The sequence below is a fragment of the Hylobates moloch genome, unplaced genomic scaffold, assembly GCF_009828535.3.
Source record: "Hylobates moloch isolate HMO894 unplaced genomic scaffold, HMol_V3 SCAFFOLD_3, whole genome shotgun sequence".
NCBI lineage: Eukaryota > Metazoa > Chordata > Mammalia > Primates > Hylobatidae > Hylobates > Hylobates moloch.
This window is the reverse complement of record NW_026652278.1, coordinates 109,348,580-109,366,551: the sequence shown is the minus strand read 5'-3', so window position 1 is coordinate 109,366,551 and position 17,972 is coordinate 109,348,580. Positions and strand designations below refer to the sequence as shown.

At 35.5% G+C, this 17,972-nt stretch overlaps 1 protein-coding gene across 1 annotated transcript; it reads right to left on the bottom strand.

Moving 5' to 3' along the window:
* Positions 1 to 838: 838 nt before the first annotated feature.
* LOC116481073 (histone-lysine N-methyltransferase 2B-like) lies at positions 839 to 7,371 on the bottom strand. The gene is made up of 2 exons (XM_032754646.2): positions 7,348 to 7,371; positions 839 to 2,089 (listed from the first exon to the last, which is right to left on the bottom strand). The coding sequence occupies exons 1-2, from the start codon at positions 7,369 to 7,371 to the stop codon at positions 1,160 to 1,162; spliced, it is 954 nt and encodes a 317-aa protein (XP_032610537.1). The 3' UTR covers positions 839 to 1,159.
* Between the last annotated feature and the right edge of the window lie 10,601 nt (positions 7,372 to 17,972).

Here is a 17,972-nt window from a genome sequence, read left to right as displayed (position 1 = left end):
GTTCACATCAGATCTCATGAAACCAATTCACTACCACAAGAACAGTATGGGAGAAACTGCAACCATGATTCAAATATCTCCCACCATGTCCCTCCCACAATACATGGGACTTTATGGGAGCTACAATTCAAGATGAAATTTCAGAAGGGACACAGCCAAACCATATCAGTAAACAAAACGTGAAAATATTCAAACTTTACGACTCTCTTGAGTTTTAGATTCCATTCATTTGCTACGAAATAATTTGCTTTCTTATGGGTACTGGTTATCTTGTAGGTACTAGGTTATGATTATTAATTTGACATGTATGGTTAGGAATGTTAAAATGTAAGTGCATTGTATATTTGTTATCTATCAGACAGCCATATATTGTGAACATAAATTAACTTTCAATTCAGATGTGATATCTTAATTTAGTACCAAAAATTAACAAATCAGAAAAATTAATGTTATATTGCAGATTAATCTTGATTCAAATTATTGTTGTTTGGATATCTAGGATAAATCTAGGTTTCTTTTGTGTTCCCTTTGTATTCATTCTCTCAATGACAATCAAAACATTCAAAAATACATTTTAAAGCAAATATATTAAAAGTATTTTTCTATGACATTTTAGGCAATTTTTATGGTTGATGAGAAATCCAAATTTTTTATTATTTTCCAAAGTATATACAGTTACATTACCAATCTTGTAATATTTTAATAACCTGGATTTTTTTATTGCTAGCTTGGGCATTTTGGAATTATTTCCTGAGATAAAATGAGAAAGCACGCTTTCTGTCTTTTATCCATTTTCAAGCTTAACTTTTGCTGAAATAGTCAATTTTCTTTTTTTTTTTCCAAACATTGACAGACTTTATTGTGGGGGGGTTCCCACCTGGGACCCCACCTCTTAAATAAAAAAGTGCATAGAAAAGAAGGGATTTAGAAACCTTTGTACAATATCTACATCCTGGGCCCCCAGGGCAGAAAGGGGGCGATTGCTGGGTGGGCTGGAGGGGTGGAGGCAGGGCCCTTGATGCCTGCATGCCCACATCCACCCTGAACATGAGGGTGGGGGTGAGATGCTCTGGGAGGGGCTAGGGAGCCCCCAGGCTAGGGGCAAGATGGCAGCGACGGCAGCAGGAGGTGTGAGGGGTCGTGGTGGGTGGCCACGGCCTCAGTTAAGGAACCGACGGCAGCGCTTGGCGCCACAGTTGCAGGGCAGCTTGTTGCTGGCATCCTCGATGGGGAACTTGTAGTCGTAGGTGAGCTCCTCACCACGCAGGATGCGGCGCAGGGCGAAGATAACAATGTGTTTCTGGCCTTCCACGTGGATGACCCGAGAGAAGCAGTTGGGCTCACAGGAGTGGTTGATGAAGCGGGCGGCATTGCCATGCATTGTGGCGTCCACTACATCAAAGTCATCCATGCGGAACATATAGCACCCGATGCCCTTCCCATCGTAGAACTTCTCCCGCTTGTCAGTCAGCACCGAGCGGATGACGATGCCAGAGTACTCGATGACCATCTCCCCCGCGTCAATGTTGCGCTTACAGAACAGGCCTCGCCCGTGGATGGCTGATCTGTAGACACCCACAGCTTCTTTGGATGTCTTCTTAAGGTGACGAAAGCGCATGGCCATGGGCAGCTCCAGGCTGGTGGCACGTCTGGTTGACCTGAGCTGCACCTCATCCTCCTCCTCGTCACAGGTGGCCCCCTCAGGGAGCACTCGGTGCTGGGAGGCCAGGAAGTTGAACATGTCAAAGGTGCACTTCCGGAGATAGACCTCTGCCCGAGCAGCCCCATGGGGATTCAGGGGCGGCTCTTCCTGGCCCTCTCTCTGCTGGTGGTAACAGAACTTATAGTGCTGGCAACGCTGGGCTCCAGGGAGCTGCTCGGCCAGGAAGATGACAGCATCATGGTGGATGCCCAGGAGTCTTGCCCCACTCATTCCACTAAAGGAGAGATGTCTGAGTCGGGCATGCCCTCGGGCCTCTTGCACTTTCTCGATCAGAGTTCTCCATGCCCCCTCCAAGCTCTCTGCCTTCACGCTGAACCCATCCTCACTGCTGATCTCGAAGCGCAGATGTGAAATAGTCAATTTTCTCTACATCAACAACATTAAGTGTAGAGATAGTTTCTTGGAATCAAAGAAACAAGAGAATCTCAGAAAGAATTATCATGTAGGTCTCCTTTACATTTTATCTGGCAAAGCCTAGGCACAATGCACATAGAGCAAGGCCTCTCTTTTAGTTACAGAATTGGGCTGTGAATAAAGAGTAGCAGTGCCAAGTTGTCATACAGTTTTACAAAAAAAAGCATATCATAAAAACACTGGGAAAATATGCTAAAGTCTCCTTATTTTTGCTCTGTCAATTAAAAAAAGCAGTCAGAGAAAAACGGGGTAAGTAGGTCCCCCTATCCATGGTTTCACTTTCCATGGTTGCAGTTACCTGTGGTCAGTAGGTGAGTACAGAAAGATAAGGTATTTTGAGAGAGAGAGAGAATGAGAGAGAGAGAGAAAACACTGACAAAGCTTTTATTATTTTCTTATAATTGTTCTATTTTATTATTAGTTATATTTGTTAATCTCTTACTGTGCCTATTTTAAAATTAAACTTTATGTAAGTATGTATGTATAGAAAAAACATAGTGTATATAGGCTTCAGTATTGTTTTTGGTTTCAGTCATCCACTGGGAATCTTGGAGCATATCCCCCACAGATATGGGAGGACTACTGGCTAAGACTTAAAAAATCATGATAATAGAAACTGAAGAAAGCTTAAATAATAGTTATAAAACATATGGGGAATAAAAAGTCTCAGTAAAGAAATGAATATTTAGCAAATAAGTTCAATCATATAAAAAGAAAATTAGGGGTGATTGTTAGATTTGGCCACTGATAATCTATGTGTGGGAAAGTAAGGAAAAAATGGAGATTTACCAAGGTGAAAGTGAAGATTGGAAAAATTGAACATATATATTTTACTCTTCTTTCTTTCAGGATCTAAAATGACAGTAGTGGTGGATGTGTGTGTGTGTATGCATGAAGAAAATAGTAGAAAGGAGGTGGCAGAAGAGCAGGGGAAAGGTAAGATGTCAACATATTTTTGTCATGTGAGGAGCAGATAGATAAACTGCAAATAACTTGTAAGCACAAAAAAAGCTAAAAGTTAAGTGCCTGTAGAGGATGGAACAAGCTGTCTTGGCTTCAGAAGGAATGCATGGAGAAATTTCTGATTTGGAGGGACTGCAGGCAGAGTGATGGGTGAATGTAGGTAACAAGGAAAAATTAAAAAGCCGAGATTTGTCCTCACCCCACCACACAAAGAAACAGGTGAATATGTCTTCAAGAACCAACAAGAAATGAATCATCTATCCTCTGGAAAAAAATTAGTGAGTGCAAATCAATAGTCAGGAATGCCAAGGATAGCTGAGGGTGAGGGAGAAAAACTGCCTGACAGGAAAGGAATTAAGTGAAACACTAAAAATTAAACCCTATGATTGTTATCCTGGTTCTTCACCCAACTACAGTTCACCTCAGTACAAAATTGATGTAAACTTGTGGGTCCACCTAGACATGGATTTTCTTCTTCCTCCAACACTTTGAGACAGCAAGACCAACTCCTGCTCTTCCCCTTCTCCTCAGCCTTCTGAATGTAAATACAACAAAGATAAAGACCTTTATGATGACTGATATGGTTTTGCTGTGTCCCTATCCAAATCTCATCTTGAATTGTAGCTGTCCTAATCCCCACATGTCATGGGAGGGAACCAGTGGTAGGTAATTGAATCATGGGGGCAAGTTTTTCCCATGCTGTTCTTGTGATAGTGAATAAGTCTCACAGGATCTGATGGTTTTATAAGGGCGGTTCCCCTGCACATGCTCTCTTGCCTGCTGCCATGTAAAACGTGACTTTGCTCCTCCACCTTCCACCATGATTGTGAGGCCTCTCCAACCATGTGGAACAGCAAGTTCATTAAACTTATTTTTCTTTATAAATTACCCCGTCTTAGCCATTTATTCATAGAATGGACTAATACAATGATTCCCTACCATTTATGTATAGCAAATATATTTCCTTATGTTTTTCTTAATTACATTTTATTTCTCTAGCTTTCTTTATTGTAAGAATACAATATATAATACATATAACATACAAAATATGTGTTTATTGACTGTTTTATTGACAAGGCTTCTAGTCACAGTAAGCTATTGGCAGTTACATTTTGTGAAAGTCAAAAGTTATACATGGAGTTTTGATGGTAGGGAGGACTCAGCACCCCAACCCACCAGTTATTCAGGTGCAACTGTATTATTGGAGGGCATTCAGATTATAGCTTCAAGAAAAGGATTTGGAAGTTTATCTTGGCAGAAACTCACCTGAAGAATAAAAATCCACACAGTGTACAGACATGGACAGTCTGGGGTTCAATTAAAACCACTAACGTGAAGCCATTATTAAATACTCCCTGTATTAGCTCATTTTCACACTGCTATAAAGAGCTATGTGAGACTGGGTAACTTATCAAGAAAATAGGTTTAATTGATTCATGGTTCTGCATGGCTGGAGAGGCCTCAGGAAACTTACAATCTTGATGGAAGGGGAAGCAAGGCACATCTTACATGGTGGCAGAAGAGGAGAGAGTGAGGGAGAATGTGCCACACTCTAACACCATCATATATTGTTAGAATTCACTCACTATCATAAGAACAGAAAGGGAGAAAATGCCCACATGATCCAATCATCTCCCACCAGGCCCCTCCTTCAACACATGGGGATTACAATTTGAAATGGGATTTGAATGGGGACAAGGAGCCAAACTATATCATTTTGCCTCTGACCCCTCGTAAATCTTATGTCCTTTTCAAATTTCAAAATCAACCATGCCTTCCCAATAGTCCTCCAAATGTTACAGGTAGTTAGACAGGCATAAGCAGGGCAGGAGAGGGCTTCCCTCTACCCACCACAAATGTCAAGTGATTGTTCAGCAATTATCACATTGCCTCTCTAAAAGTGATAAATTGGCAGACAGCACCAGGGAGAGGCCATTTCCTGATAGTCTACATCTATTGCACTAACGTCTTCATTGAATGCCTGTACCAGGGAGAAGCAACTTCCTGGGCATGAGTATTGAGAGACAAATTGGAGCAGTATGACTTTCCAAGGGCACACCACCAGAAAAGGGAAGAAAGCCTTAGGTGGGCGTCATACAACTTCCTAAACGAACTGCACATGCTCACTTCCCAAGGGTAAGGAGGACATTGCACATGCAGGCAGCCCACCCTAAAGGAAGAATCCTGGAAAAGAGGCCAGCCTATAAAGTCCAGTAGGTTTTGGACTTTATAGAGAGTGGGGTGCTGTCATAAAGACACCTGAAAAGGTGGAGGTGACTTGGAATCGAGTTAGAGGCAGTGGTTGGAACAGTTTGGAGGGCTCAGAAAAAGACAGGAAGATTTGGGAAAGTTTGGAACTTCCTAGAGACTTGTTAAATGGTTTTGACCAAAATGTTAATAGTGCTATTGGCAATGAAGTCCAGACTGAGGTCGTCCAGATAGAGATGAAGAACTTGGGAACTGGAGCAAAGGTGACTCTTGCTATGCTTTAGCAGAGAGACTGGTGGCATTTTGCCCCTGCCCTAGAGAACTGGGGAACTTTGAAATTCAGAGTGATGATTTAGGGTATCTGGCAGAAGAAATTTGTGAGCGGCAAAGTGTTTAAGAGGAAAAGTTTGCAAAATCTGCAGCCTGAAGATGTGGTAGAAAAGAAAAACCAATTTTCTGGGGAAAACTTTGTGTAAGTAATGAGGAGCTGAATGTTAATCACTAAGAAAATGGGGAAAATGTCTCCAGGGTATGTCAGAGACCTTCATGGCAGCCCATGACATCACAGACCTGTCGGCCCAGGAGGCAAAAAAATGGTTTCCTTGGTTGGGCCCAGGCTCCCCCTGCTCTGTGCAGCCTCAGGACATGGTGCCCTGTGTCCCAGATGTTTCAACTCCAGCTGTGGCTAAAAGGGGCCAAAGTACATCTTGGGCCATTGCTTTAGAGGGTGCAAGCCCCAAGCTTTGGTGGATCCCATGTGATGTTGAGCCTGAGGGTGCACAGAAGTCAAGAATTGAGGTTTGGGAACCTCTGCCTAGATATCAGAGAAAGTATAGAAATGCCTGGATATCCAGGCACAAGTTTGCTATAGGAGCGAAGCCCTTATAGAGAACCTCTGCTAGGGCAGTGCAGAAGGGAAATGTGGAGTTGGAGCCCCCACACAGAGTCCCCACTGGAGCACTGCCTAGTTGAAGTGTGAGAAGAGAGCCACCATCCTCCAGACCCCAGAAAGATAGATCCACCTATAGTTTGCACTCTGCACCTGGAAAAACTGCAGGCACTCAATGCCAGCTGTAAAAGCAGCTGTGAGGGGGGCTGTACCCTGCAAAGTCACAAAGGTGGAGCTACCCAAGACCATGGGAGCCCACCTCTTGCATCAGAATGACCTGGATGTGAAACATGGAGTCAAAGGAGATTATTTTGGAATTTGAAGCTTTAATAATTTCTCTATTGAATTTTGGACTTGCAAGAGACCTGTAGCCCCTTCATTTTGGTCAATATCTCCCATTTGGAATGGGTATATTTACCCTATGCCTGTACCCCCATTGTATTTATGAAGTAACTAACTTGCTTTTAATTTTACAGGCTTATAAGTGGGAGAGATTTACTTTGTCTTAGATAAGACTTTAGAGTTGGACTTTTGGTTTAATTCTGGAATGAGTTAAGGCTTTGGGGGACTGTTGAAAAAGCATGATTGTGTTTTGAAATGTGAAGACGTGAGATTTGGAAGGGGCCAGTAGTAAAATGATATGGTTTGGCTCTGTGTTGCCACCCAAATCTTACCTTGAATTGTAATAATCCCCACGTGTCAAGGGTGGGACCAGTTGGAGATAATTAAATCATTGGGGTAGTTTCCCCTATGCTGTCCTCATGACAGTAAGTCAATTCTCATGAGATCTGATGGTTTTATAAGGGAATTCTCCCTTCACTAAGCACTCATTCTCTCTCTTGCTGCTCTGTGAAGAGGTGCCTTCCACCATGATTCTAAGTTTCCTGAGGCCTCATCAGCCATGCAAACTGTAAGTCATTTGAATCTCCTTTATTTATAAATCACTCTATCTTTAGTATGTCTTCATAGTTGCCAGGGAATGGACTAATACAATAGTTAAATCCATCCTATTAAAGAGAAAGAAAAATTGAAACAGAAATAAAAAAATATAAAATGTGAATGACAGCATAGCTCTGCAACTGTTATTACAATATGATAATATGTGATAGGTAAACATGTATTTCAAGCATGTGTCATTCATCTGACATACCATCTTCAACGCTTCTGAAATCATACCGTTGCTATTCTTTCCATTTCCAATATATGTGCGCTACTGCCATTCGCCTCTAACTTTCCTTATCAGCTTTCATTTTATCAGTGTGATAAAGAATAAACCTACACAACCCATTAAAGAACAAGGAATGGAAAGAATTACTAATAAGTTACTTGATGACTGCAATCAGCTGCTTCAGCTCTAACTTATTTAGTATGTAGATTGGATTTACCTACTATTGATGAATTAGCAGCATTTACAAATCCATGGGTAGACACAAGATGCTAAATTATAACTACTAAGCTGCAAAAATTAAAGCCAGCAAAGCCAAAACTATTTTGTTCAGTAAATGAATTATTCTTCAATTGGAAATAAAACAAACTATATTAGTCAAATTAATGTAGTACAATGTTAATTATGGCCCTAAGAGTCCTTTTAAATATTTATGAACAATTCCTTTCAAATGCCTTGTCAGCTCTATTAAATTAAATAGTGTGCTATCAGTTTTGCCTTTCAAAACTGACTTTGATTTTTTTTTTCTTATACTTTGACTCATGCCACTAAAAAATTGTACGTAGGAGTCATAGGCCTATGAAGCTTGGTTCATTTAGGAGCTCAGATGCTGGCTGTTTCTGAGGCCCCAGACAGTGACTCTTGGTTTGAGATTAAGCATTTCATGAAGAAAACTAGGAATATATGTAAAAATTATTTGGTTTAAAAATATTTGTGTGTGGGTATTAAGAGTTGCTCTTTTATGTACTCAGCTGAAGTTAATTTATTAAGCTGATGTCTTTGGTCTATTTCATAATAGAATGTCAGTAAATTCATGAAGAAGTTAGAGCCAAGACATCATTGTGCTTCCTAAGAAAGGGAGGTTCAGTGAATACCACCAGCAGTTATAACAGATTTTCCACCTTAAAAATCAAAATTATTCCTCTTCTTTCATACTCTTGGAAGAAAATGAGGAGATGTTGGTTGTCAGATATTTGAGAGTTATTTCATTTATCAAGATGTACTATATTCACTTATTTTTGCCTGCTTGAAATGACCTACAGTATAAGCAATCCCATAAGATCAGTATCCTAAAAGTCAGATTTTGTCATTTAGTGTCTGCAGAGCAACACTTCCCCATGTGTGCATGTCTGTGTATGCAGTTTTATTTAATATCTTTGTCTTTAAAGATTCACTTCCAAAATTCACAAGAAAAAAGTTCCATTCACTTTGCAAATCAGTGAGCAATCTTTGGTTGGGCAACTACTCATTCTGTATTTTGTTCAATAGCCATTCATCAGTGTCTTGAATTCATAAATAGAGAGGAGGTAAATGCTCTTATCATAGAAAGAAACAAATGTTGGAAATATCTATTTGTCATAAGGTCATAAGATATATATAAGCAGGCATTTAAAAACAAAATTTTTGAAGTTATATATTATTTTAAAATAGTATAATTGAATGAGAAAGCATATTGAATATCTATCAAATCCAAGTCTCCAAAATTGAATTTCAGCTATGTTAAATGTATAGTTAGTTGTAATCATATAAGGCCAAGGTACTTTGAATACTCTTTTTGATCTCAAATTCTTTCTCTAGACAATAAAGTTGTGCAATCAAACTGTGTTCGTTAAGTGAAATATATGCTGTCTAGTTTACCAAGAGGGTGATGGTCAGTCATTGTTTAGATGTTTCCATTGTTGTAGAGAATTGCTATCAGTTTCCAACTTCTAGGTCTTCCAGTGAACCAGTAATATGATCTTAATATGGATATAATCTTGCTCATGTCTTGCTTGCCAGGATCTGAAACAACACATGGCATATAACTGTAGTTACTGAAAGCTTTTTGAATCAAACTGAAATAAGATATGTAGTGAAACATCAGAAAAAGTTTAATTATCTGCTTTTCGTGGAAGAAAATACATTAATGAACATAACTAACCTAGGCAGCAACCGTACTTTAGAAATCACACTTCTTAGGAATTTGAAAAAAAAACATAAATAATGAAGAGAAGAAGAAATATGTCACTTTTGTTGAAATCATAGATTTTGTTGAAATTGAAATTGTTCTATCCTGAGAAGATAGAAGATAATGTCACATTTTTATGAGTATTACCTGCAGGAGCCCCACCAGGTTATCAAGTGAATATCCTAAACAGATAGTTTCATGATCCTTGCAGGTGTGAGTGGAAGATTAACCAATGTAGAAATGAATGGAGACTGTAACACTAAAGCACAAGGACATTTACATAAGCACTGAACACTAGTTGATAACGTAGTTTCCCATAGTTGTACAAGTTAACAAATCTGAAACAACTAAAAATGTATACTGGAGTTGAACAATGAAATAAATGAATGGTGGATAATGGGAGTGTCTCTCAGTTGAGAGGTTGGTTGTATAAACATAAGGGTAGGATTTTACAATAATTGACATGGTAACAGATTGAAGTGGAAGAACTATATGAATTTACATTTGGCATAACAGAGGTGCAAATACAAAAATATTTGTGGAAATGTGCATATACATGGTTTATTATATACACATATTTCCTTGCTTTGTCAGATGAGAGGGCTCAATGACTTATAGGACTGAAAAACCTGTTGCCCTTATGGTTACAGTGTATGGCAAAGAGAGGATACAGATTAAAACTAGTAAAGGAAAAATGTACAAGAGGTAAATTTCATGAGTAATCCAATATTCGCTTGTCAGTTGAGTTCAATCATGTCAGCCATTAGACTAATTCTCATTTTATCTGTGGCTTCATTGGAATTACACATGGCAAATGGCCAAGTGGAAGTTGCAACTTGAACATCAGTGGATCCATTTTTGTGTTCCGTAAAATCTTTTCCCTCAAACCAGTAATGTTGTGAGTTGGGGAAAAAAGTTCTTAAATGGCTTACTAGGCATAATAGTGAGAAGATTTACTCTATTTTTACATCTTAGTTTTTAGACCATGTATTCTGGTTACGAACAAGTAAAACTATACATTTATCTTCTGTAATACAAACATGGTGTGGTCTTCCAATTGAAGCTGTCTTCAATAAGCCAATATGTCATTCCTTATTCCAGCCACTGGGGGATGAGTATTCTGTACAACCAGTTAATTCTTGAATGTTGACCTAAATAGATAGATAGGTAATTAGATAGATAGATAGATAGATAGATAGATAGATAGATAGACAGATAAAACAAAATATAATTTTATAGGAACTATAGGATGCTTAAGAGACGTTGAACTCAGAGGAACCATAAATAGAGATATTGACAAAAGAGTCCTAAAGGATTGCTTACAGGATTATGAAACCTCATTAATTCATTCCTTCTAAAAATATTTAATGGTTATTTAGAATTTGTAAAGTATATTGCTAGGCCCTAAAATAGATTAAAGATGACTGAAAATACAATAATTTCTAGAAGTGTTAAAATATTAGAGACTTAGATTTGTGTTTATCAGTATAGTTTTATATTTCTAGAATAAACATATATAAATAAACATATAGTGTTAAGTTCCCTATAGTTAATGGTGGCTAATAGGTCAAGTGTTTTCTTACATAAACATGTTAGTCAGTCCCCACTTCTATAAAGGAGGCAGTTTAAAAAGTAGTATTCTTAGTCAATGTCCTCTAAATATTAGAATCTGAGGCAAGTTTTAGAGATCTGGTATTTTATTTGGGAGGTGCAAGTCCAAGGTGCAAATGATGTGAGGTAAATAAAGATGCAAAGCAATGTGATGTGATAGCTCATTTTGTGGCTACCATTCCACAATAAGCTGAGAAGAGATCAAGAGGGTCAGTTAGTCTCTGCACTAAGTGACTTAGGGACTTACTTTGCATTAGAGACTTCTCTACAAAGGTTCACCTCATCGGGAACACAATTCCTCACATTTAAAAGTTGTGTAATTTAGTTTATTGACAACTGTTCAGGAAGCCTAATATCAATAACCAGAGTGTGATATTTCATCTAAATCCAAACACAGTAGTGCAGCCTGAATGGATGAGATATTGAAAATATTTTTAAATAAATAACAATTCCGAGCATTGTTGTGGAGCAGCTGAAATTCTTGTGAATATCTGGTAGGAGTATACATGGACATAACCATTTTAAGGGAAGTTTGCTGACATCTACTAAACTAAATTTTCTTAGAGTTTATGACCCTGTATCTTAGTTACTGGGCTATAATCCAAAATAAATGAGTAATTCTGACCCCTAAAAAATACCCTGATGTTCAAAGATTATTTATTAATAATATTTTAAGAAATTTTTTAAAAAAGTTATTAAAGGGAATGATTAAACCCATAGTGGGAATGTAATTCTGCTTTACAACAATTAAAAAACAACAAAATATTGATACATCAAAATTTTTCTATATTTCACAATGATAAGCAAAAAAACTCATACCAAAAAAGAATACATATTGAATAATTGCATTACTATTAAGTAATATTACTTTAATATGTTTAATATCTGTATAAGAATACCTGATTTAAACATTGGAGTTATGAATTACTAGTATAAAAAATTATGAATAACTAGTATAAGTTTCATTCAAAGTAAAACATAAATTTCCTCAACAAACCTTAATAAAGGAATAATAGAGCAACACACATACATATGAACAGTTGACCCTTGAACAATGCTGGAGTTAGAGATGCCAATCCCACTCAGTTGGAAATCTGCGTATAACTACTAATAGCTTACTGTTGACTGGAAGTCTTATTTATAGTATAAACAGTCAATTGACATATATTTTGTACGTTATATACAGTATATACTGTATTCTTATAATAAAGTAAGCTAGAGTAAAAAATATTAAGAAAATCATAAGGAAGAGAGAATATATTTACTATTAATTAAGAGGAAGTGTGCCATCATAAAAGTCTTCATCTTTGCTATGTTTATGTTCGGTCAGAAGCGGAGGAAGAGGGAAAGAAGGGGTTGGTCTTGTCACAGAGATGGAGTAGGTGCAGGAAGTGCAAGGGAAGGCAGGCATGCTAGGTGAAATTGTTATTGGAAAAAAATCCACATGTAAATGGACCTGTGCAGCTCCAAACACACAATGTTCAAAGGTCAACTATATTTCTCTTTATGTATTTTAATTAGCATAAGTTATCTACCCAATTTGATGACTGCATTTTCCATTCATATACGTTTCAGTTAATGGGAATTAATGAGGACTTTTCCGTTGCTGTCTTACTAGCGAACACATCTAGAAAACATTTTTTTCTACAATGAAATAAAGCAGACACTATTTTAAGAGAATATATTGAGTCAGGCTCTGTAGCATATTTATGAATATCTACTTTGAGATAATCTACATAGTATGATTTTCTCTAGATATAATGTTTATGTTTTCTGTATTTTTAAAAAGTATTATTTCTCAAAATGTTTAAAGATCCTAAATGAATCATCTGTAAAATCCATTTATAGTGTGACATATTATTCACATTTGAATAATTTTACAAATTATTTTCATGATATCTGAGACATTATGTATAGGTTGTCATTTTATAAGGAAACTATTTATAGCTCCATCTTTCCAACAGGTAACTGTAAGAGGAGTCCTGACTAAACTATTCAATCAGTCCTGTCTTTAATGTAAAGGATGTACTTTATCTGCCTTGGGGATAAGAGATTTATTTCCAGATGTTGCAAGTGGGCTGAAGTTATCATAATAAGAAAGATATTCCTGTTCTACTTTTAGGCTCAGTTTCTCTTAAATGAGCCACAGAAATGTATTTCACAAAGGATTTTATTCTTTATAAAGTATCGTTGTTGCACTACTTTTTACTTTGCCAAGAAACAAAGAAAAATTACAGATGTAATCATTAGACTCTGCTAATAAATTAGAGACTCTAAGCACAAATTTTAAAGATTTGGATACCTTAACAGAAAATGATACGTCAAGTCCATAAATCTGTTCTTGATATCAAATGTCTGCAAGGTTTTTCCAGGAATATTTACAAATATTATATATAAATCAACAATACAGATGTGCAAACAGAGATAAGTATTTTTTAAATTTACTTTTCTATGAACAAATACACATTGAAAAATACCTTGCTTGCAGAGTGAATAGAACAAGACCACAGCCTTGCAATTTTTAATATACCTTTCTCATTTTTCAAAACAAAAATCATATTTCTAACAAGAAGCATGACCTGTTAAATATCAAAGCAACATCACTGTTGCAGTACACTGAATTAATTAATTCTGATTAGCTAGAAAGAAGATATTTATTAGGCAAGTCACAAAGGTTTGCTTTGTTAGTCTCCGCATTCTAAAGAAATCAAAATGAATATATTTATGAGTAAGTATAACTCAAAGTCAACTGAAAAATTTATTTTTCAATGTGACATAACATAGTAGGTTCATAATATCCCATCATATTTACATTCTTTGGTTTTTGTGCAGGAAATCTTGAAGGACCATTTCATAATTCTGATAAGCACAGAACCCCAAAATTAAAGTGAACCCAGGTGAATTCACATATCTGATGAGATTAGACGTTTATCAAAAGAGCATAAATAAGACACAAATTTGTACTTGCATTTCAAATGAGTAAAAGATCTCAAACTGGAGTTGAATATTTCAGATTCAATTTTGAATAATGTATTAATATTCTTCAATATAAACTTATTTGATTAGAGCTCTTAAAATTAATATTTTCATTTATTAATTCAAGTAGGTAGATTGATGAAGGAAATAATGAGACAATTGATTTGATAGCTTCATTTAGAATATTTTCTGAGAATATGAACCCAGCTATGTAACAACTCCTAGGACTCAACGAAAATGCGTCTGTTACATCACTTGGTTTTGTGAAATGTTTAATCGTATCCCAAACAGTAGTCCATAGCCAACAATTTTACATTTTTGTTAAACATAATGCCCTTATCACAGTATTTGCCACATAAATATTTTAATAAAAACGGGGAACAAAAGGAAGAGACAAAAAAAGAAGGAAAAGAATGAAGAATGGAAGAAAAGAGAGAGGAAAAGAGAGAATTCAAAAGTGCAAGAAATAAGAATGAAAGAAAAAGAAAATGAAATAATCAAAAAAGAAGAAAGAAAAGTAGTATGCTTACAGAAGGAAGAAGGAAGAAACCTTGTAATGAAGAAGGGAAGAGAGGCAGAAGACAGAGAAACAGAAACTGGAATAACGAAGAAAAGGAAGAAATAAAAAACTTTTAGATATTTAGATGTTGAATATATGCTATTAGCTGACATTTTCACTCCTGCAATGGAGTAATCTAAAACTTCCAGGGGACAAATAAAAATACACAGATTAATGCCACTCAATTATTATGTCTTCTAACCTCACTTAAATCTTCTGTATCCTTTAACCTTCCAACTGTCCTTAATTGATTTCAATGACTATTTCTAAATTTTACTTTTCTTAAGCTAAGTACCTAACTCATACTCTCAATAGCTGAGCTGAACTTGTACTTGACTGCATTAAGAATGTTTAGAACATTGAATGAGAGTTCCTCTAACTTCAGACATTTTTTTTTCTATAAATTTATCTACTTCCAGTTTAGTACTTAAATTTAAGCCCAGAAATTGATATGTTTTTCCTACTAATCAAGTTCACTTGCATTTTATTTTTTTTTAATCCTATCACATCTGTATTTCTTCTAGGCAATATGGAGGTGCATTTTGCTTTTTTGAGAGATTTAATCTGAAAGTCTCTGCCTTTTATTGATGTGTTCAGATACCATTTACATTGTACATGATTATTGATTTGGTTCTATTTAGGCATCAAGCTCTTTGGTTTTTATTTGTTCCATCTCACGTTTATTCTACCTTCCTTTCCATTGAATTTTTTCATAATTTCACTTTATCCCCTTTGTTGACTTCAAGCTATTTTTTGTATTTGTTGTAAGGATTACTTTAGAGTTTTATAGTATATATATTTACCTTATTGGTGTCTAATTTTAATGATGTTATATTATTTTGTGTATATTATGAAAACCTTTCAATGTTAGTTTTATTTCTCTCCTGTCTGCTTCTATGCTATGTTTCTCATGAATTTTACTTGTTATACGTCCCATAATATGTTGCTATTTTTCTTTAAAGTCAATTATATGTAAAGAGATTTAATGATAAGTAAAGTAGCTTGTATATTTGCCCATGTCATTGCCATTTTATTTTATTTCTGCATTTTATTTCTGTTTGTCAATCCATGATTGTATCTAGTATCATAAGCCTTCACTGTAAAAGTCCTTCTTTACTATTTTCTATAGTGCAGATCTGCTGGTGAAAAAGTGTTTCAGCTTTTGCATATCTGAAAAAGTATTTATTTTTTCTTCGTTATTAAAATATGGTTTGCTGAGTAAGGGATTATATTTTTATTTTCCTACTGTAAGGGTATGTTTTCACTATCTGCTAGCTCCAATTGTTTCTGACAAAAACTGTGCTGTCATTTTTAGCCTTGTTCTACAGTACATTATGTCTTATTTTCTGTCTCCTCTTATGACTTTCTGTTCATCACTGGTTGTGAGAAATTTCATTATGTTATGAAGTGCATTGTTGAAGTTTTCCTCATCTATATAGCGCTTGAGGATCTTGGATCTATGGGTTTATATTATTTGACAAATTTTTAAAAACATTGTCATTTTTTTCAAATATTTTCCCTCTACCCCAGCTTTTTCCATGTATATTAGAATGTTTAAAGTTTATTGGCAGCCCAATCACATGCTTTTTATTATGCTAATTTTTCATTTGGTTTTGTTTTAGTTTCTATTTTTTGTCTTAAAATTTACTAACTTTTTTCTACAATTTTTGTTTATCATCGAGTACATTTATTTATCTTATCTAGAATATATTTTTAAAATCTCACACACTGTAAATTTCATTTGTAAAACTTTGAATTTGGTCTCCTATATATCTTCCATGTTTCTACTTATCTTCTTGAGTGTATAGTATGCATCCATAATCACATATTAAACTTCTGTCTATTTATTCTAATTTACTTATCCATTATGGGTTTGTTTATACTGACTGATTGTATTGCTTTTACTTCTCACTCTACGTATTATTTTCCAGTGTTACGCATGTCTAGTAATCTTTGACTGGAATTTCAGACTTTGTAAGTATAACCTACAGGGTACTGAATATTTTGTTTTCCTATAAATACTCTTTGTTTGACATGCAGTTATGTTACTTGGTAATTATTTGAGTTTTTTGTGTCTGATTTTTAATATATATATTTGTTGGGACCAATATTTTTAAAGATTTTTGATTCTTCCTGACCAATATGCAAGATAATTGCTATAATTATTTGACTAGGTTTGGTGCCATTCTTGACAGTTTGTGTCTGTGTTAGTGTGCATGTAATTCACAATAAACACTAGTAACTTATTTTAGTTTATTTTATCTCAAGTGACTTTCTATTTGACTCATAAAACTTCCCGAATTAACTTACTTTAAAAGAACCACATGTAATTCTGGAATGATGATTTGAGAAATCCTGAAGTCTCACTTGCCAGGAAAATAAAAATAATTGGTGAAAATTATAAACAAAAGTAGAAGAAATACAAAAACACTTAAAGTCTCTGGAGGCATCACAATACCCGACTTTAAATTGTACTGCAAGGCTACAGTAAGCAAAACAGAATGGAACTGGTACAAAAATAGACACATAGATCAATGGAAGATAATAGAGAACCCAGAAATAAAACCACATATTTACAATCAACTGACTTTTGACAAAGTTGACAGGAATATACACTGGGAAAAGGACACTCTTTTCAATAAATGGTTCTGGCATTGTCATATGCAGGATGAAGCTGGACCTCTATCTCTCATTTTATACTAAAATCAACTCAGGATTGATTAAAGATTTAAATATAAGACCTTAAACGATAAAAATACTAGAAGAAACTTACCTAGGGAAACTCTTCTGAACATTGGTCAAGGCAAAATATTTATGATTAAGATTTAAAAAACACAGGCAACAAAAACTAAAATAGAAAACTGAGACATAATTAAACTAATAAGCTTCTGTACAGAAAAAGAAATAATAAAGATAGTGAACAGAAGACATACAGAATGAAAGAGAATATTTGCAAGCTATGTATCCAGCAATGGTCTACTATCTAAAATATACAAGAACTCAAACAACTCAACAAAAACAAAATAATCTCATTAAAATGTGGGCAAAGGTATTAATGGACATTTTTCAAAATAAGACATAAAAATGGCCAACAGATATATTAAAAATGTTTAATATTACTAATCACCAGAGAAATGCAAATTAAAATTATGAGCTATCCTCTTACCCAAGTCAGGATGGCAATTATTAAAAAGTTTTAAAATGGCAGATGTTGGTGAGGATGCACAGATAAGAGAACTCATATACTGTTGGTGGGAATGTACACTAGTACATCCTCTATGGAAAACAGTATGGAGATTTCCTCAAGGAAACTAGAACTACCATTTGATCCAGCTGTCCCACTACTGGTTAACTTTCCAAAGGAAAAGAAATCATTATATTAAAAAATACCTGCACTGATGTTTATCGCCACACTGTTCACAACAGCAAACACATGGAATTGACCTGTGTTCATCAATAGATGATTGGATTAAAATGTGGTATACAAACACAATGGAATATTATTCAGCCGTAATA

Coding starts and splice junctions, on each gene's coding strand:
- LOC116481073 (XM_032754646.2), bottom strand. CDS start 7,371: ATGATTTCAGAAGCGTTGAAGATG. Junction 2,090..7,347: donor TTTCAGAAGCGTTGAAGATG/GTATGTCAGATG, acceptor TTGTTGATGTAG/AGAAAATTGACTATTTCACA.